This window comes from Poecilia reticulata, linkage group LG4, assembly GCF_000633615.1.
Source record: "Poecilia reticulata strain Guanapo linkage group LG4, Guppy_female_1.0+MT, whole genome shotgun sequence".
In the NCBI taxonomy this organism is placed as follows: Eukaryota; Metazoa; Chordata; class Actinopteri; order Cyprinodontiformes; family Poeciliidae; genus Poecilia; species Poecilia reticulata.
Genome location: NC_024334.1, coordinates 17,183,674 through 17,200,027, shown reverse-complemented (window position 1 = coordinate 17,200,027; position 16,354 = coordinate 17,183,674). Strand labels below are relative to the sequence as shown.

Here is a 16,354-nt window from a genome sequence, read left to right as displayed (position 1 = left end):
ATTGATCCTCAGGAAATCGATCCAGATGTGAGAACAAGTCATGCATTTTGATGCTCATGTTGCTCCATATTTCAGAATGTTGACCTGATTGAGGAAAACCAAAGTGACTTTTGCATTCGGCACATCAACATGACCCTAAAAGAGTTGAAAAACCCCAGATAATTTTTTGTCTGTTGACCAGTGTAATGGATGGAAATGAGTGATGCACATCAGTAAAATAAAGCAGTATATTCCAATGTTAAGGATTTACCAGTCCTCACACACAGGGATGCAGATCCCCTGGATTTCTGATTAATAACATTCTTTATTTGAGGGCAATAATATGAAATAATTTCAAAAATTGAGACAAAATACAGAGTTTACAAGATAAACTCTAGTTTATCTTGTTTAGAGGACCAGTGCAGTTCACCGCTTTTATATCCATTATTAGGAAACTGTTTGAGGGACTCTCGTATGTCAACATACATCTATGTCCTAACCGTAAAGTGCTGCCAAGCATAACTGTAATTTCTGCCTCAGCGGGGTAATTAAATCCTTTCCTCACAGCAGTAGCAGCATATTTACCTCGGTGCTACACAGGAGCTGAGTTACACCCAGTAACTATGTTGACCTCCCAGAAAACACACCTGTACGCCACGACATGAGGAAATGAGGTCAGAGTGTTGAATCACAACTTTTCACTGGAGATTGTTTCACTCCCTGGCAGAGACAGACTTTACCATCAGGCATATTAAAATGAGCCATATGTTACTTTTATAATACATATATGTATACAATTGTTGAAACAACCACAAAAACAAATAACCAGCTCCTTTACCTTCAACAACCAATCAGTCAGGAGGCGGACCGTAGCGCTGTCAATCACCATCCGTGTTGCCCCTTGCTCTCTGTTTGGGCTGCAGCTAGCAGAGCCTGTCGTTAATGTTCAGGCTAGTTAGCATAGCCACTGATGTCGGCAGATAAACGGTTTTCCTGTTACAGTAAGTCGTTTCTCCACCATCAGCATATTTAGCAGCACGTAAACAAGATTGATTGACAGCGCTAAGACCCTCCTGGCTCTGATTGGGTTTTATTTCCTCAGATAGAAAATAGTAGCTCAGGAAGGAGCTGGATTTTTTCCACATATTATCTATCTCACACCACATTGTCAAAGCATGGGGATAGCTTTGAACAAATAATTAAAATAAATAAATAAAATAAAAAAAGCTACATACTGCAGCTTTAAGGATGTTCCCACTTTGGCAGCCACTAGAAATGTTTGCGTTCCTATATATGGCAACTACTCTAAGGCACTGCATTTAACGTAAAACTGTCCTATTGACACAAAATCGTCAGATTTTAGCTAATGCTGGCGTATGGTTATGATCCACGGGGGGAAAAAAGAGATTCTTTCAAATAAAATAAACAAAGGTGAAAGTAAAAACAAACATGATGCTTGGCACACTATTTAATCTGTCCATAACTCATAGTGTAGCGACGCACACACACTAATGATCAGGTTCAGACATGTGGAGGTAAAGGATCTTTAGCCTCAAGGAGAAAAAAGTTTGAGTTTTAGTCCGACTTAAACTGTTTATTGTATCGTTTCTAGAAGCAGCCTCACCTCATTTACAGTTTTCAAAAGCATCTTGCTGTAGAGGATCAGTTTCTGTTTAAATAAACTTTTTTTCCCTTTTTTTTAACCAAAGACGGGATCAAATTCCTGATTGCAACATCACTGATGACACCTTTTAAAAAGGAGGTTGAGTAATGTTCAGCAATTTCCCTTTTAAATTCCACACCTTAAGGTGTGAAGACGCGCCATTTTATCAGATCTAAACTTGGCTACATTCGTTGTGAAACTCCACATTCGTTTTAAAAACGACTGAACGCCTTTGAACAAAAAGACAAAAACAGGACTTTTAAAAACCAGCAGCTGGAGAACAGAAAGCTGCACAAAAACAAAAACAAAACAAAGAAGCTTTGATGGAATATTTAACAAACCGGATGGTGAATCATGAATCCTGACCAACTCAGAATCAGGACAAAAGAGTGGACGGTTCTCGGTACTGAGGTCTGTTACAAAGTCCCACTTCGTCTCCTCAGGGGGGCAGGAAGGCGACATGACCATTTCCTGCTGTAACACACAGTTTGATCTCCACATGCGCCAGGATGTAAGGTGGATCGGTAGGCAACATTTTACCAGCCGATATTTCTCAGTCCCAGGTGACGTTCGGACTTTTTTTGGGGGGGGAACAATGGCTAAAAATGTAGGAATAAGTGGCCAAAAACCAGAAAGACGGCCATTTGAGATTACTTTGTTTTAAAACTGGATAAAAAAGGTGAACCACAGGATGTAAACAGAGCGGTTTTAGCAAAGGACTCAAACATGATGAGATTACATGAGCGCTATGTGTTCTGTTGGTTATGGTAGGCAATCAGCGGCAGAAATATGGATAAATATGTAAAGGACGTCCTCAGACTGACACCTTCACTGGAAATGTCTCGCAAATTAAAATGCATGAAAAACTTTTCACAAATTGCAAGAAAATTATCTGTACATGCCTTCTGAACTCTACGGAAGCAGATCAGGGTCACTGACAACAAAACTTATTTTCACTTTTTTCTCAAAATTCTGACTTCGAAAAAAAAAATAAACAATTGGAATTGTTTAAACTGTTTATGCCACCATAGTCTTAAAACTAAGCCTGCGTCATCATTTATTTGTGACTCAGTGAATAATATGTGTCATGTTTATTTTTTTCCTATTTCTTATTTTGTTTGTTTTAACTTTTTACTATGGGCCTTCTTTTGTGTCTGTAATATTATGATGATGATGATGATGATGATTTGGGATGGGCTTTCAGTGTGAATAATGAGCAGGTTTACAAATTCCATAACTAGGAGGAAGCAGTCGTGTGATTTTCAACATTTCCCTGCCCATGTAAACAGTTACGGTGGTAAACATCAGAGCATGCAGTCACATTTTTAAACAGAAAAAATATGTGAAAATAAAAACGCAGCTCAATACAAGAAACTGAAACTCAGTTTCTAGAAAATCACTAGTGGCACAAATGCTGGTTATTATTTATTAATATAAAGGGGAGAATTTTGGATAATGTACGCTTTATTAATGTCACTAATTTGACATGACACATGGCTGCTAAACTCTAAAAAGACTTAGATGACAGTTAGGGGTGCAATGAGACCAAATATTTCTCGTAAAGGTTTGTCTTGAAAACAACCTATCCTCAATAAAGATGTGAAATCTCTGAAACTCAAATTAGTTTTCATGTATTTTGCCTTCAGCACCAACTCATAAGATTAGATCATGCAGCTCGTTCCTGGATCCAGGTGTGTGTGTGCATGCGTGTGTATGTGTGTCTCAGTTCTCAGAGTTGAAAATGATCAGTTCCAAATAAATCGTCTTTGAGGCTCCTTTTCCAGTTAGTCATTTCTCTGTTCTGACTCACTCCACCGCACCATCAAACATGGAGATGTCAGAACAACACCTACACCTGGGTTGGAGGAAGGCAGCTGAAAGCAAAATGCAACTGAAGCCTTAATGTGTCTGGATTTCCATTTCACTATGAAAATCACTAAATTGGGAGGGATGGGTTGATAGGAATATATCTTTTTTCTTTATAGAATAAATCCTAAGGCATCTGCGGATTATTCTGAGAACTCCAGAAGAACATTTTTCTATTCTAAGAACAGAAATGTTGTAACAGGCTAAATTCCTTGAAGCACCAGTACATGGGTTCTGTGATTAGGAAAAAAAAAAAGAAACAACATGTCTCTCTCACAGCGTCTGCGGAAACTAATAATTATAAAAGCAAAACCGTCATCAGTCCACCTACGTCACAGAGAGCAGCCAAGGTGTCGATGTTCCTCACAGGATGGTGAGTGAACGTGGTGAAGGGGAAGTCGTTGGCAAAGGGGTTCCACCTGGAGGTGAACGTGGGCTCCCTCAGCCGGTCCCAGTAGATGCGCACCCCATCCCCGTCTCTCCTGGAGAAAAAAAAAAAAAAACACACACACAAGCGTTTTAGTTTTGTTTTTTTCGTCAGCGTTAGTGACACTTGGTCCAGCCTTTCAGCTTCCTGTCACAGCTCACTTGGGGCACTGAATGCGCATCTTGTTTTTGTTTTGCTTTGGGAGCCATGCGCAATCTGTCAATCTCTCCCTGGCTTACAACAGACACCCAGATGATCCGAAGGAAACATGTTTGTTTGTTTTTTTTTCCTGTTTTGTTTTGTTTTCTGGACAAGAAATTATGTGAAAAGAACAAGGCTGCCTAAGATATAAAAGAGTTTTCACTGCTGCTTCCAGTGCTGTGGAGGCTTATAGTTAGACATGAAAATTTAAAGAAAATCACAATGAGATTCCCACAGTAAGACATGCTTAACCAGAAACAACACAGTCTTACTGTATCGCAGTATTTAAAAAAACATACATCACAAATTTAGAAAAGGATCCAACTGCGATCTAACTAAAAAAACCAACTCTATTGTTTTACTGTGTTAAAAATGTGGCAGCTGTAAAATTTTAACACAGCAGAAGTTGTGGGTTCAAAGTAAGGCTGATTTTGTCAGGACAGATTTACTTTCACAAACGGAGCATTATAGCTTTTGCTGTATTTTTCCACTTGGTATACAAATACATAGATTTAAGGCTTTATTAGAAATTGCTTTGGGCTTATATCAAATACAACTGAGACAGAAAAGAAAGGAAGAGAGGTGGGGCAAAAAGAATAGAGGACAGAAAGAAGGATGCAGAGAATACAAGAAAGCAGCCTAGAAGTCTGCATCTACACCTGCAGAAAGAGAAAAAAATACAACTGAGAAAACACAACACAAAACATACGCACATGTAACAAAGACGTCACGGGAAAGTACACTGTACTAATGAATACAGGATGTTTTTAGAGACAACCGCAGCCCAAGACTGTATCGTCTTTGGCCCAGCAGAGCCAGGGGGCCCGGGCCCCGCAAGGCGGTCACCTGGAGTGAGGCGGCAAAGCATCGGTGGACAGAGGCCCCGGGAGTGTGACCAGGGGAGGAATAGATCACACATATGGTGGGAGGTCTGAGATGATCAAGGAGAAACACAGCCCAAGACCTGACATAACCAGGTACACACACATCACAATCACATGTTCCCATCCTCATGCACACACACTCCCACCCAACATAACGACACACAAGAATTTATGCCGTACACACACTCGCACCACCTACAGTACATGCCCTCTGCACACCCAGGTCCAGGCAACGATACCCCAGAGAGGCAGTCAGACCCAAACCAAGGAGAGGTGGTCCTCTTCATTCCACGATGGAAACCAGCAGACTGTCCAAGCCCCCCATACCTACACCCCGGGAGTGTGACCGGGGGTGTAGGTATGACGTGGAGTGTGACGTGGAGGGAGGTGACCGGGGATGTGGAGGGACAGACTGGGGAATGCTGAACATCAAGAAAAAATGTTTCTCAGTGAGGATTTCAAAGCGAATAACAAGAATCTTAGAGTACTTTCAATAGTTTATGCCAAATGAATGTCAGTAAAGAACGTCAGGTTTACAAAAAAATGTTGCTGAAAAGGAGAGTCCTTTGGTGTGACAATTAGTGGGAAGTTTGGACCATGTGTATGGTTTATTGGTTTAATACAGCACCCTTCATGAGCATCTGAAATCAGACAAGATTCTTCTCTAATGGTAGATTGAAAGCGCCATCAGTACCAACCCTAGTGGTCAATTTAAAAGAAAGAGAAACATTTTTACTCTGAAGTTAACTCAAACCAGGGTTGTGGGAAGCTGTGCCACCTCTGCTTAACATGGACCAAAAAACATGTTAGGCTACAAGCTGGGCAAAATGAAAACTACATTCCCATTGAAAATGAAATGTATTTGCATGTGTTGCAATTTAATGCATCCTTTGAATAAACTTACAATGCAAAGTCAAAGGATGCTATTACGCAAGAATGTAATTCCTGTGTCACCGTATCATACCTGCACACCCACACACGTATGCATCACCAGGTAAGTGATCCGTTTTCTGAGTGAATACTTAATGCAGACAATCTTATGTATGCCAGGCTTAGCAGTAAGCTAAAGTGCACTCATGGTCTTGTCATTCTTCTCCTCTTTCTTCGGTTAGTTTTAAAGTAAATACTGCAATACAAATGAAAAAGCCCCAGGGTCATATCTTTTCTCAGCTTAATGAAAACCTCAGAAGACCGGAGTGGAAACACACCCCGACCATTCAAAGATCTCATCTTCGAAATGATGTGGGTGCTGACCTACATGCCTTCAAGATCCCTGCAAATCTCTACATACTGTATGCCCGTCAAACGTGATCAGGGGATCTAAGCGTGCAAGACCTAAAATGAATGCAAGTTTTTCTTGGCCACGCCTCAAATTGTGGTGGGTCACATGAAGGTTCAAACAGCCTCCTACAAAATGTAAAAGCAATGCTACTTGAAATAAATGAGGACAAAGATGAAATAATCACAGGAAGTTTGAAAAACGTAAAAAATAAAGAGGAGTGAGGAGGTTTGCTATTTTAGTATACCGCTCTTCTACAGTTTTTGCCCCTAACTGGCCCCTGCTAAAAAGAAATCTAGACCTTGTTGACAGAGTCTGCTGATAAATACATCTGTAACAAAAGCAAAGAAGGGGCATAAGATCAAATAAGTAGCAAAATTACTAATTAAAATAATCTCTAATCACAGTACGAACTGGCGAACGTTAGTCACCAACAATCACAGGAAGTATGTATGTACATTATGCTAAAGTTCCCGTCTTATTCCCGTCACGCTCTACTGTAGATTAAGACAAGCATGAACACCACAAAAGTAAAAAAAAAAACAAAAAAAAACTCATTCATATGAACTTTTCATTGCATATCACCTTTTCTTGTGAACTGAATATATTGTTTGAAGTCTAGCAAAAACAAGTCTTGTTTCAAACAAATTCCCATCATGAGAGGATAACCTTTTCAAATTAGATCAAAACTGGCTATATAACAAAAAAAAAAAACTATCTTGGAGCTCCAGCATCATTTATCTCCAACAAACTATTAAAGTTGTTGCTAACCAAATAATTAATTGGAGCTTGAGACTGTCCTGATGTCCAGACGTCTCCGTCTGCCAGCACATAGAGCCGCCCGATCCTCAACCCTTCAAGGAGACACATGTCAACACTGACTTATGAAAAGATACATCCACTAATGAGAAAACCAATCCAAGGGTTGAGAGCTGAACTGCAGCAGTGTTCTTTTTAAAATCAGCTCTGGAAGGCTCTCGTCTTTAAGACTGCCGATTAGGGCAGCAGTAATTATAGAAGCCATGATGTCCATCAGCTGTAAAATCATCTCAAACGGTTTGCATCCCCAGTGAATCTGAGCAAGCCAGTGGTAAATGCTTGGCTCAACACAGACACGAGCCAAGAATTGAGAACTGCTGGCCCGGGGTCACGGTCCAACACTCTCATGTGTGAGAACAAGAGTACAGAGTGGGGGCAGGAGAGTGGGGGAGGGGGTGTGGATCAGTGAAAAACAGGCAGGATATCAAGATTTTAGATGGAACTACATACAGTCTTTCATCTGAGATTTAACAACAGCCACTGAAACTTAAACCATCTGTACAAAGAGCAGTACATGCAGTCATTGCTGAATTGTCGCTATGCATCTCAATATATTAAGATCACCTGATTATGGTTTGTTGAACAATCTTAAAAGTTAGCCTGGTAAAAACCAGCCCTTGTTCATACAGACGGCCTGATCACTCCACTATTGAGAAACAATTACTTATTTGTGGCGTGGACTCGATTAGATCTGATTTTACAAAATTTGCTAACATTTGGTCATTACCTAACATAATGCATCAACACGCCTGCACAGGAAGCTACGCTATGAAATTTACCAGAAATTGCGGGCCCTGTAAATGAACATCCACCCATTGCAAAGAAAGAAGTGGTGAGCCAAACGACAACAATGCCAGCAATAAACCGTCTTGGACAGTCCTATTGCTCAGACTTTAATTACTGTGATGCGTGGAACAACTCGGACTGAACGGCTTCGCTCACTTCCGCCGCTGCTATTGCCAAACAACCCTCATAGAAACAGACTACAAAGTTCTTAATTCCCAATCTTATGGTGTCAACTTATTTTATAAAGGAATCCTTCTTGTAGAGATTTCCACAACTGCAATTCCCAAACTTGGATGTGACAAAGAGCTCTTTGGTTGGTAGAGTAGAAGAGGTGGGTTTTGATACCAAAGAGATAATATGTTTGGCAAAATTATAAAAATTTTAAGTTTTGAAATTTTGTGTTGTCGGACCGTTAAAGTTTTAGCCATTTTTAGTCGTCCGGTCACTACTGGGAAGGTTCACCACTGTTCCATGTTTTCTTGACATGTAGGTAATGGCTTTAAAACCTTGGAAATGGTTTTGTAACTTTTTCCAGAAGGATAAACGACAATAACATTTCTCGTCTGTTCATAAATGGGCATGATGTGTTCCTATTTGAGATCTTTTAGCCTACTTCACATCGTCAGACAGGACTCATTCATTTTTGATTTGACCAGTGAACGAACAAAAATGTTAATCACAATTTAGGGGGACAGAAATGTTTTCACAGTTCTATATATCTGAAGTTGTTTTTTAGTTTTTGCTAATAGAGAAATTAAATTTACCACAAACCTAAAATATGAGAAGAGCTATTAGGACTTCACATATATTAGGAGCCATTAATCAAACATTCTCCAAAATCCAGTCACTAATACAAATGTTATGATGTTTGATATGATTTATTTCTGGATGATAAACAACTGTAACCACCGTTAGTTTGTGGTCAGAGCCTTTGTGACAAACGCTGAGTAGAAATAACAGCTGGATTTCATACGAGCTGGCAAAAACAAATAAAAGCAGAATGCAGGCGATTTCTCAATGCTGTTCTGATTTTGCTAATGACCTGTCATGCTGATGTGCAAATCTTACCACATGCCTTGTGCAACAGCTCGCTTCCTGCCAACCAGAATTAAACACCTGAGGCTAAACAATAGCTGTTGATATGTCATGGTGGCAGGGAGGGGCTGCATCATAATGCAATCACCATACCCTGTTTACACAAGTACGCTCAGAATGACACCGCCGCTGCTGCCGAACACTTTGACTCTCCCTCATACCCCCCCTTCGCTGCTCTGCCCTCCAAAGGTAAATGCAGTGCCGAGAGAATAGGAAGGAGGGCTGACAAAAACCCCAAACAAGATAAAAACCTAACACAAAAAGCAAATCTCTGCTTGAAAGAGTGATTGTATTTCAGCAAAAAGCGGCTGAGGACGATGGAGTTTGCACACACTGCCCCTTTTGTAGGCGCGTACTGCTGTTTCTGTCCAATCAATGGGAATATAAAAAAGCTTTGCTGAATTCCAGAGGTAAGCTATCACCAAGAGAGGGACCGGCCCAAACAGGCAGAGCAGGGCTGGGCTTTTCAGCCAGAGGCTTTGCTAGTTTCCCCGTGTATTTATGCAGCAGAGCTGGGGTTAGGACTTTCACTGCACCTCACCTGGATACAGTCACCGAAATCAGAAAAAAAGGCAGGCTTCAGAGACCGCCTCAATAACACCCAATGGAAGAAAAAAAAAAAAAAAAGTCAAGAGGTCAAACTGGAGGAAATCTTCCACTACTGACTTATTCTATAAAGTTAGTTTCTAACCCTTTTTTTAAAGCAAAGTAAACATTGAATTCTAGTTCTATGTCCAAGGGAAGAAAAGTTGCTTCCTGGTCTTTCAGGCGTTTAAGTCAACATAAAAGATAAATATCAAGCAAGTTCCAGTTGTCATGGCAAGTGTCCCGAGTTGTTTCAAAGCGCACAAACAAATCTGATCCGATTGCTCAACAGCACCTGCAGGTTTGTCAGTCATCCACTCACCGAGATGTAAAAGGCTGAAAAGAATAAGAAGAAAGGTGGGACCTGGAAAAACAAAAGGAAAGGGTAAGGCCTATTTACATTATTCATTACATATCTTCTTGTGCATCCTATGAAGATATGTGACCGTGCTACTGGGAAAAAAAACAAAAAGAGACTGTAATGCTATAGCTGCAGGGCAGTTGGCAAATATTCCCATCGTGGAAAAAGCTCCGGAGTCCACAAGCTCCGAAGTTTCAGCAGCATGCCTCATGAGGACAGTGATGTGTGTTATTATGTGATACAATGTGTGTTATGAGAGCAGCGTGTGTGAAGATTTTATCCACCTTCTGTGCTTTTTTGATTGTGAAAAGGTTTTCTTTGGATCTGTGAATGTTTTGATAAATGGATTTAATCCTTAAAAACATGTAAGGCAAAAATAAAAACATGTTTATGAATTTTATTAAAGCAAACAAAACAAAAATTAAAAAGAAAGTGCAAGGGTTTCAATTTGGTTACGTTGGACTGGTGGTGACCTGACCAGAGAATAACCTGACTGTCATCCAATGACTGCTGGGTAAAGACACTGGACAAATTAGAATGATGCTTGTGAGATAAAGAATGATGAGATAAATCTTTTTTGTCTTAAAAGTTGCTATAAAGTCACTAAATTAAAGACAGTGAGGTAATTATTGTTCACCACACACATGGAGACGTAACCTGGTGGGCAGATCCGTCAGTCAAAACTCTCAATGCAGAGCAAAAGGAACCAGTGGCTGATTTTCAGACCTTTGCCGAGGTCGATACGATTGGTAGATAAGATCGATTTCTTGGGTATTGACCAATCGCCAATCTCGCAAAATTCAAGGCAACTGCCCCTCCTCTGAGCTTCTGCCTCACAGAACAGCCCTCCATCTGTTATTCACACACTCAGATCCTTCAGACTAGCCAGCAGCAATTAGCAAACACCTGATGGAACTGCACATATACTGAGCTCATTATAGGAGCTACTTCTCAGTGAAATGCTGGTAAAATGTTGCTGAAAGGTTAATAGAGGAGCCATGTTGTGATGACTTCCTGAAGCCGGAGCTTAAGAAAGAGAAGGAGTTTTTAAGGAGACAGAGATCCAATTTCAAGATACTTAATTACAAAGTAAAATTTCTTTTGAGTCATATTTGATATAAACTCTTTTATAACAACTGAAGGTGACATAGTTACTTGACTATTCTAGATGATGGCACCAAGTATTGGATTGCTACAAAGTATCGGCAAATCTCAACTCTAAACGACTCCGTACTGAGAAAGAAGAAATTCTGATGGGGACATCGCTTTTTTTTTCTTCATTTCTCAGAAGCTAGGCTTGTGCTCTGTATGGCACTTTAATGTTGGGCAATAAACATTACAAATATCTACTTCATTTCTGTTCTCTATTATGCAGTAAACTGTTAAAGGATGTTTTAGACTAGTTTGTTTATGCAATAGAAAAGTTGTTCTCCAGCATATTATGTTGCTTATCAGCTCCAACATTCCTTCCCATGGAAATTCCCTGCTGCCCTAAATATCTCCACAACAAGCCACCATTTCTCTGTTGTTATGCTCTTCTTTGTCCTCACCAATGTCTCTGTACGCAAACAGACTGATTTTAACACCTAAATATCTTGATCAGCATTAGTCATCAGCTTCTCGTCTTAGATGGGACATGAGCCAAATGTAAAGAAAAGTAGTAGTCAATCAAAATAGGGATCTGGCTTTATCTTGCAGGTCTCATGATATAAAAACAACAGGGTGGAGGTTAGCCGGGGCTGTCTGAAGGGTTTCAGATTCTTTGGAAAACATTAATTTGTCAGCACCACCTCCAGAGTTACTTTAAATGTACGTCTCCTCTTAGGCTGATTTCTATCGGTAACCCAATCCAATGAAAAGATGAGATCATCAAGATGAACACCAACATCTTTTGGTTTCATTGTAAAAAAAATAAATAAAAATTGAAGGAGAAAAAAGGAATAATATTAATTAAAAAAAAGAAAACCTCTGGTTACTGAAACCAGCTCAGCCAGCACACCCAGCCCCCAGCAGGGCGTCATGATACCATCTCTAAATCGCAGTGTTGAAGTTGCACTTATAAGCAACGTGTACGCGCGTAAACCCTTACATACATCAGCTCATGCCTTTCCCCGGAATCTACACAAGAAGAAGTGTGCGTCCACTTTCCACATTCTTCAACCCAATCAAACCAAACCTTGGAAAAATTCAAGCTTGATTTGACATTAATAGGAAACGAAGAGGAAAGAGTTAAATACAGCAGAAACTTCAGGAAGCCTACAGCGATGGGTTGGTTTTCCGATTTAGTTTATCTTCTTTTATAGGGTCTATTTGCGCTGTGACTGCTGCGTAGGTGGAACATGACCAGTTAAACCAACTTTTTTGTGATTCTTCCAGGTTTGTAGATGTGGAGCCTGTTTTTGTACCCATGTTGGTTTCGACAAGCTGATCTGGTTGTTTGGGATGGGTAACCTTTGGGATTTAATTGCTCTCTGCAGGCTCCTTCATAATCATCATCATCTCTGGTCTCCCAAATCAAAATACTTCCTTACTCGTGAGACCCATCATTATAAATTTTTTTTTAAGTCTGTTGCATTTATTCTTGTGCCAATTTAAAAGTTTTGCAACTTCTGCCTATAATCTGCGTCATGTATCAGAGATCTGTCCGCGTTTGTCAGGCCTGGAGAAAAAACACGCATTATCTTTGAACGCAATCCGGTTTGGAGTCATATTGAAACCAGGAAGCATCATCAGAATATATGAAATCAATAAATAAATAAAATTCCAGGGTTTGTAAGTTTTGTTTTGATTTTACTGAACAACCTGCTCGTCACTGTGGGCAAATAGTTCAAGATATGTTTGATCTGACTGACATACAGACGTACAGTGATACTAGTGAATGACACTTTCACTAGTATCATTGACTACTAATATCATTAGTCAATGATACTTTCATTGACTAGTGAAAAACATCTTTAGCTGGAATTTATTGTGACAATAAATCAAAGTTGTTGTTTAGAAATGGTTCCAGAGGACTTAAAATGGGCAGCAAGATGTGTTTTCCAGGCATATGGTGCCATTTTACACCACAATCAAGTAACTATGTTACGTTTAGTTGCTATAAAAGAAAATCGAAGGCAGAGATGCTCCTTGAAGGCGGAGCTAAGTCCACCCAGCTGTTTTGCACAGCTGAATGGTTGCTATGAGAGATTAAAGGATTTCTGAAACATGCATGAAAGAACCAAAGCAAAACTCCATGTATGTTTTTGATGAGGGATTAACATCATAAGATAATATTAAGCTTTAAAATGGCAATTTTTCATAAAACTGCCCCTTTAAGTTGTATAAAGCTTTTCAATGTCCACCAAGTTCTTCGAACTTTCCCACTGTTCAGAGGATTGTGTGAAAAATCTTTTTTCTGCTAGCTAGGAGAAACTACCAGCTGCAATCATAAACACAAACAAGAGATGAATAAACCTTTGTGTTGTCCTTACAAGACCCTAAACAACATTCAGCAGGACTTATTGAATGATTTCAGTGAATGTATTTAAGCCCGTTTATATAATTATGACCTGACCTAGAGAAAATTCAAACTTCTCTGACCAAAATGTAGGTGAATATATTAATTTTATCAACACTGGTGGATGAGTGCATTCTCAAGGCTTTGCAACGATTTTCTTCTCTCTGCAGGTTTCTTGTGCAACACCACATGGCAAAAACACAAAATCTTACAAAGTATTTTTGTCTAGCTTCTAGTGCAAATAAAACTTACAAAACTAAAATAAATAAAGTTTTGGAAATAAATAAATAAAACTAACTTGCAAGAACCTTTCCAGCAAGATATAGGAGCTTGTTTTAAGTCGATCATTCTTGAATACTAATAAAAAGCGCAAGTACCGCCGACAGATTATTTAACTTAGAACATGGAAAAAAATGTCTCCTTAAAGAATCTGCCAGTGGAAGCAGTACTTTTTTCTTTTATTATCAATATTAAGCAATTATTGACTTAAAACAAGCTCATACATCTTGGTGCAAAGGCTGTTGTAAGTTGGTTTTGTCTCATTTCGAGTGTATCAAGATATTTGCACTAGAAACCAGACAAAAATACTTGGTAAGATTTTGTGTTTCTGCAGTGCATGGTCTGCAATGTTCAAGGTAACTTAATAAAAGTAATGACTACCTCATTTCCTGTTTATGTGGCTGTTAAAGAGTTTGTCTTCTGCGTCATGACAAAAAGTAATCTCAAACTGAAAAAACACCATTGCAAACAGCTGGGTCTTTCTCAAACTTCTTTGCATGCCGTTATAATAAAGTGTGCACCAACTCACTGCCCTCTGCTGTTTGAATAAATAAGCTGCGGTGGTGTGACAAGGTGTGGTCAAAGGGAGAGTTCAACTACTGAAAACGGCAGATTCTATCCATTTCTTATGGCTTCTGCTGTAGCAATCGCTACTCCACACCCAGCTGTTTTGAGTCAGAAATAAAAATGAAGAAAAAAAAAAAAGCAGATGATTCTACATAATTAGTTTGTCTAGACGGTTTGGAAAGAAGCCTCACAAAACATCTCTAAACAGATCCTGAATACTGGGTCCTTTTTGTTAATTTGTGCACTTGGAGAGTACGTTGCAAAAAAATGTCTGAAAGGTGAAATCCGGAGATAATGGAGGTCAGTCGCTCCGAAAACTGCTTTAGTTTTATTCAAGCGCTTCCGTTAAAGAAAAAACAGTCCAGAAATTTTAGGCAGATATTTAAAAACAGATACATAAATTGTAGGACTGTGATTTCTTTTTAAACAATTGAGCTCTGACATTACAAAAAAAGCAAAAAAAAAAAGACAAAAATATCTAAGGGAGAAATCACAATCAATGAACAGAGGTAACCGTTTGCACCAAAACGTGATCAGAGAACAATTCGACTCTGCCTGATCTGTGAACGTCCGTATCAGAGAACGCAGAGAACGCACTCTGCAGCAGCAACACATGCAGGATGCCATTAGATCCGGACAGCAAGCAGATGTGGGGATGTGATAAAGCGATGTGGCACTGCTGCATTAACCCGCTCTACCGAGGGTGCACACTGACATCATGTGGTCAGACGACAACTGTCAGCAGCACGCCTTGACGATGATGACACGAGTGCGACTACAAAAACCTCCCTGGCGTTTGGCGTTGCGTTGTCCTGAGAGAGCGATGTGTGTGAATGAATAACCCGGCAGGCGGAGGACCTCCATGATACCTCTGGGCTCTCGTTTATAAAAGTCTAATATGGAAACGGTGTGGGAGTGAATGATGAGACGAGCGAAACGGATTTACAGCATCAGGCTGGTAAAAGGTATGAAACCATCTCGAAGCAGTTTAGATGTCATCTATCAACACTCATAAAAGATCGCCTGCAGTGCTGAGAAAAAGTATTTAGACCCCCTTCAAGTTTTTGTTTTTATTATATTTTCCCACATCACAACCACAAACCTGAGTGTTTCTCAAAGATTTGATGCAATAGACCGACACAGCGTAGCACATGATTATGAAGTGCAGGGAAAAATACTTTACAAATAGAAATCTGAAGTGTGCTTTTTATTTATATTGGATGATATTTTAGCAAAGTTGGATTATAGAACAAGCTCCCAAACTAAAACAGTATGAATGTTTAGGCCTGTCACGATAACTTTTGCTGAATGAGAAATTATCTTGGAAGTTATTGCGTTAAATAGTAATGTTGTTGCTTAGAAACCATTTTCCACTAAGATAATGGTAATGGCATAATAATGAAAGCTCACTCTCTCAAAGATCAATATACTTTAAATTAAAGACATTTTAAATATTGAAAATAAACAAAACAGAAATAACTAATAAGTAACTTCATAATTAAATCAATTATGAAGTTAATTTTGTATACAAAATTGTCTGGTTGAGACCAAAGGACCAGACTGAAGACTTTTCTCACCCAGTTTTTGATAGAAAAAAAAGAGAAAAAATCCAAATCATCCAAATGAAAATTATTGAGTTCATTTTCATTTATTAAGCGATTAATTGGTTTATTGCTTATTGCCTGTAAATGGTTAAAAGAGCTTTTTGACAGAAACTTCTTCTACTAGAAATTACTTGAAAACGGTTTCTCACCTGCATGACTCCCACTGAGACCATTTAAACAACTGGTTTTAAAGCAACAAGTCATGAATGTAAAGTATCATCACAAATGGGACCAAGAGGACCCGGGTTACTTTAATGGATCTGACGAGATCCACAGGTCCAATGAAAGAATCCGTTGATGACAAATTACAAATTTGACCCAGAAAACCCGGCAGGTGGAGGAGCTCCATGATACCTCTGGGCTCTCGTGGAAAGGATTGTTGAAGTTCATTTTGAGGTATAAAAGTCACGTAGAAGATACAGGAAGAATAGCGGAGTAATGGTGTCAATGCAATACAATG

The 16,354-nt window shown here is 39.4% G+C and overlaps 1 protein-coding gene across 1 annotated transcript in view; it reads right to left on the bottom strand.

Moving 5' to 3' along the window:
* The window catches only part of tprg1 (tumor protein p63 regulated 1), a 32,790-nt gene that overhangs the window by 2,160 nt on the left and 14,276 nt on the right, over positions 1-16,354 (bottom strand). The window contains exon 6 of the mRNA XM_008407666.2: positions 3,840-3,990. Coding sequence (XP_008405888.1) covers positions 3,840-3,990 — 151 coding nt within the window. The remainder of the gene's footprint in view (positions 1-3,839; positions 3,991-16,354) is intronic.